The sequence below is a fragment of the Varroa destructor genome, unplaced genomic scaffold (genome assembly GCF_002443255.2).
Source record: "Varroa destructor unplaced genomic scaffold, Vdes_3.0 BEIS01000005.1, whole genome shotgun sequence".
Taxonomy (NCBI): Eukaryota; Metazoa; Arthropoda; class Arachnida; order Mesostigmata; family Varroidae; genus Varroa; species Varroa destructor.
The window spans coordinates 38,883,897-38,886,567 of NW_019211458.1; the positions used below are offsets into that span (position 1 = coordinate 38,883,897).

Below are 2,671 nucleotides of genomic sequence, written 5' to 3' on the forward strand. Positions count from 1 at the left end.
TCGTCATCGTCGTCGTCGTCGTCGTCGTCGCCGTCGTCGTCGTCGTCGTCGTCGTCGTCGTCGTCGCCGTCGTCGTCGTCGTCGTCGTCGTCGTCGTCGTCGCCGTCGTCGTCGTCGTCGTCGTCGTCGTCGTCGTCGTCGTCGTCGTCGTCGTCGTCGTCGTCGTCGTCGTCGTCGTCGTCGTCGTCGTCGTCGTCGTCGTCGTCGTCGTCGTCGTCGTCGTCGTCGTCGTCGTCGTCGTCGTCGTCGTCGTCGTCGTCGTCGTCGTCGTCGTCGTCGTCGTCGTCGTCGTCGTCGTCGTCGTCGTCGTCGTCGTCGTCGTCGTCGTCGTCGTCGTCGTCGTCGTCGTCCAATCACATAATCCACCGTGTAGCGTCTTTCCGAAGCCGGCCTGCGGCGTCCGAAGCAACAACAACAACAACAACAACAACAGTACTAGTAGTAGCAGCAGCAGGTGTTGCAGCAATTGAATACCCTAACTTGGCCAGTTGCTACTGCCTACTGGTGGGCGGCGCTGGTGTAGACGGAGGTGGCACCCCACCCCCGGGAGGTGTGCTTTCTTTTGACGGTGGCCCACCCTGGTGGGTTAACACGCTACTGCTACCGCCAATCGCGTTCGCAGAACTGGCTAGCGCACCAGAGCTACTCGTGGCTATTGTCGTTGCAGACGTCTGAGTTATTGTTGTTGTCGTTGTCGCTGATTGTTGCTGCTGTTGGCTATTATGCGTCGCGGATGAGGTCGTCGTCGGAGGCAGATTGCCGCTCACTCCACTGGGTAAACTAGTAGGTAAACTTGAAACCGGCGCGGTGCCCGGACTCGATGGGGATGCAGCAACTGCAGCGGCCGTAGCTGCTGCAACGATGGCGGGATGCGATGCCTTTCCGATCGCCGCCGCACTCTGCTGGGGCGTGCCCGGCGTCCCGGGCAGGGCACCAGTGGAAGCAGCGGCGGCGGAGGCCGCCGTTGGTCGACTAGCTGTTCCGGCGGGAACACCGAACGCCGCTAACGATGGAGCTGTACGCGGGACTCCACTACCAGTCGCGGCTGGTAGCGATGTCGGCGGCGCGTGGCCTGGTCGTCCTGATCCACCACCCACGCCTCCTGCACCTGCTTTCCCATGCGGTTGCTGCTGCAAAAGCTGCGCAAACGTCGTTGCCTGCTCGGGCGTTAATAGAGACCTTAGCAGCTGAATCTCTTGCGTTAGTTGTTCATTACGTTCGTTCAGTTCGGTGATCTTTTCCCGCAAGACGTCCACCTGTGGGTGATAGGCGTAAATTATTGCGCACGAAGAGGCAAAGAGCACCAGAGTAGTCACAACAACAACACAAAAACCGTACAAGACGTTAAGATAGTCAATAATTAATTTATATCCACACGTGTATATACGATGGTTAATGGCAAATAAAACAGCAACGCAATTGGAGATATGTTCTGCAATGATACCATTTCGACGACCGATAGCTTGAAACAGCCGTACTGACGCGGTTCCTAATAATAACAATTTTCCTTCAGATTTCACGTTTCAATACACACACAACCGTTAACTATGAATGCTGTAAAAAGACTGTCAGCTTGAAATGCCCAATGCATCAAAAATACATCAATCTATAAATACACTCGGTATTAGATAGATACGCACCTCTTCTCTGACAGCGAACATAAGATGACTTTTGACCAAATCCATTGCTTGTTCGATTTTGTTATCGATTCCTCCAGCGCCACCTGCCGCGTAATTACTAAAACAGGAAAAATGAACGAAGGTCCATTAAAGTCGTCCATTAGTAGATAAAGTGACCAAGAAACACAGATGCAGCTGAATGCAGCAATCAAGACATTTGCGCTACACAAGAAAAAAACAGGAGGTCAATCTAAGAGTAGATTTATCATGAAATGGTTATCTGAAGGATAAGGGGTTAATTTAAAAAAGCAACAATATCGCAACGAAGTTCAATAACGTACGCATATAATGCGGGCTTAGTTCTTAAATGTTAGCTTGATTTGTTTGGAGTATTTCGTAATTAATGCGCTAGTGATCTTTGTTGAGTTAGGCACGATGCAAAATGCAAATGCACGTAATAATAATAATAATAATAATACAGTTACTTTTGAGTGCGCATGTGCCATACGATCGATAATTGTGTGCACGTCGATGGAGAACATGCGCTTATTTTATTGTCACTTAATACCGGTCCAAATGTGGTATGGTGCACGATTGAGATGACCGTATACATTCGAAGTACAAATACATGTTAGCGTTCAGATCTATTATTTTTATGGGTGATCCTTCTTCCATCGTTTCCATCAACGACAATTTCATACTTTGTTTCTCAAAAGAGCTTATAATATAATTGTTGGCGGCGGTGTAAGCGGAAAAAAAAGTTGGATTTTATACAAATGGACCCAAGGACAAAAGTTGGAAAACTCTACTAAGTTTACAGTTTACTTGTCCTTAACCTGTACGTGGAACAAGAGAACCCTCGGCAATCGAGTCAAACCTGAAATCTTCCATTAACCCCTGCGATGCATTAGAACTTTTTCATCGACGATTTGGAACCAATTATATTCAGCAGTCTCATCAATTCTCAGCTTCGATGCATTGTTCTCAAAGTTAAGAATCGTGGAAATCAGTATTTTCTGTTTAATACAGCTTTAAATACGGATGGCTTCATT

The 2,671-nt window shown here is 48.8% G+C and overlaps 1 protein-coding gene across 1 annotated transcript; it reads right to left on the reverse strand.

Annotated features, from left to right (window-relative positions):
- Window positions 1-20: 20 nt before the first annotated feature.
- On the reverse strand, window positions 21-1,797 carry LOC111251543 (uncharacterized). Its single transcript, XM_022808211.2, has 3 exons — window positions 1,641-1,797; window positions 503-1,256; window positions 21-391 (listed from the first exon to the last, which is right to left on the reverse strand). The coding sequence occupies exons 1-3, from the start codon at window positions 1,683-1,685 to the stop codon at window positions 354-356; spliced, it is 837 nt and encodes a 278-aa protein (XP_022663946.1). The 5' UTR covers window positions 1,686-1,797; the 3' UTR covers window positions 21-353.
- Window positions 1,798-2,671: the final 874 nt, after the last annotated feature.

Bases quoted from the DNA above. Each gene is read 5' to 3' on its own strand.
- LOC111251543 (XM_022808211.2), bottom strand. From the start codon at position 1,685: ATGGATTTGGTCAAAAGTCATCTTATGTTCGCTGTCAGAGAAGAG. The intron at 1,257-1,640 runs GTGCGTATCTAT...TATCACCCACAG, and splicing joins TGTTCGCTGTCAGAGAAGAG to GTGGACGTCTTGCGGGAAAA. The intron at 392-502 runs GTAGGCAGTAGC...CGGACGCCGCAG, and splicing joins TACACCAGCGCCGCCCACCA to GCCGGCTTCGGAAAGACGCT.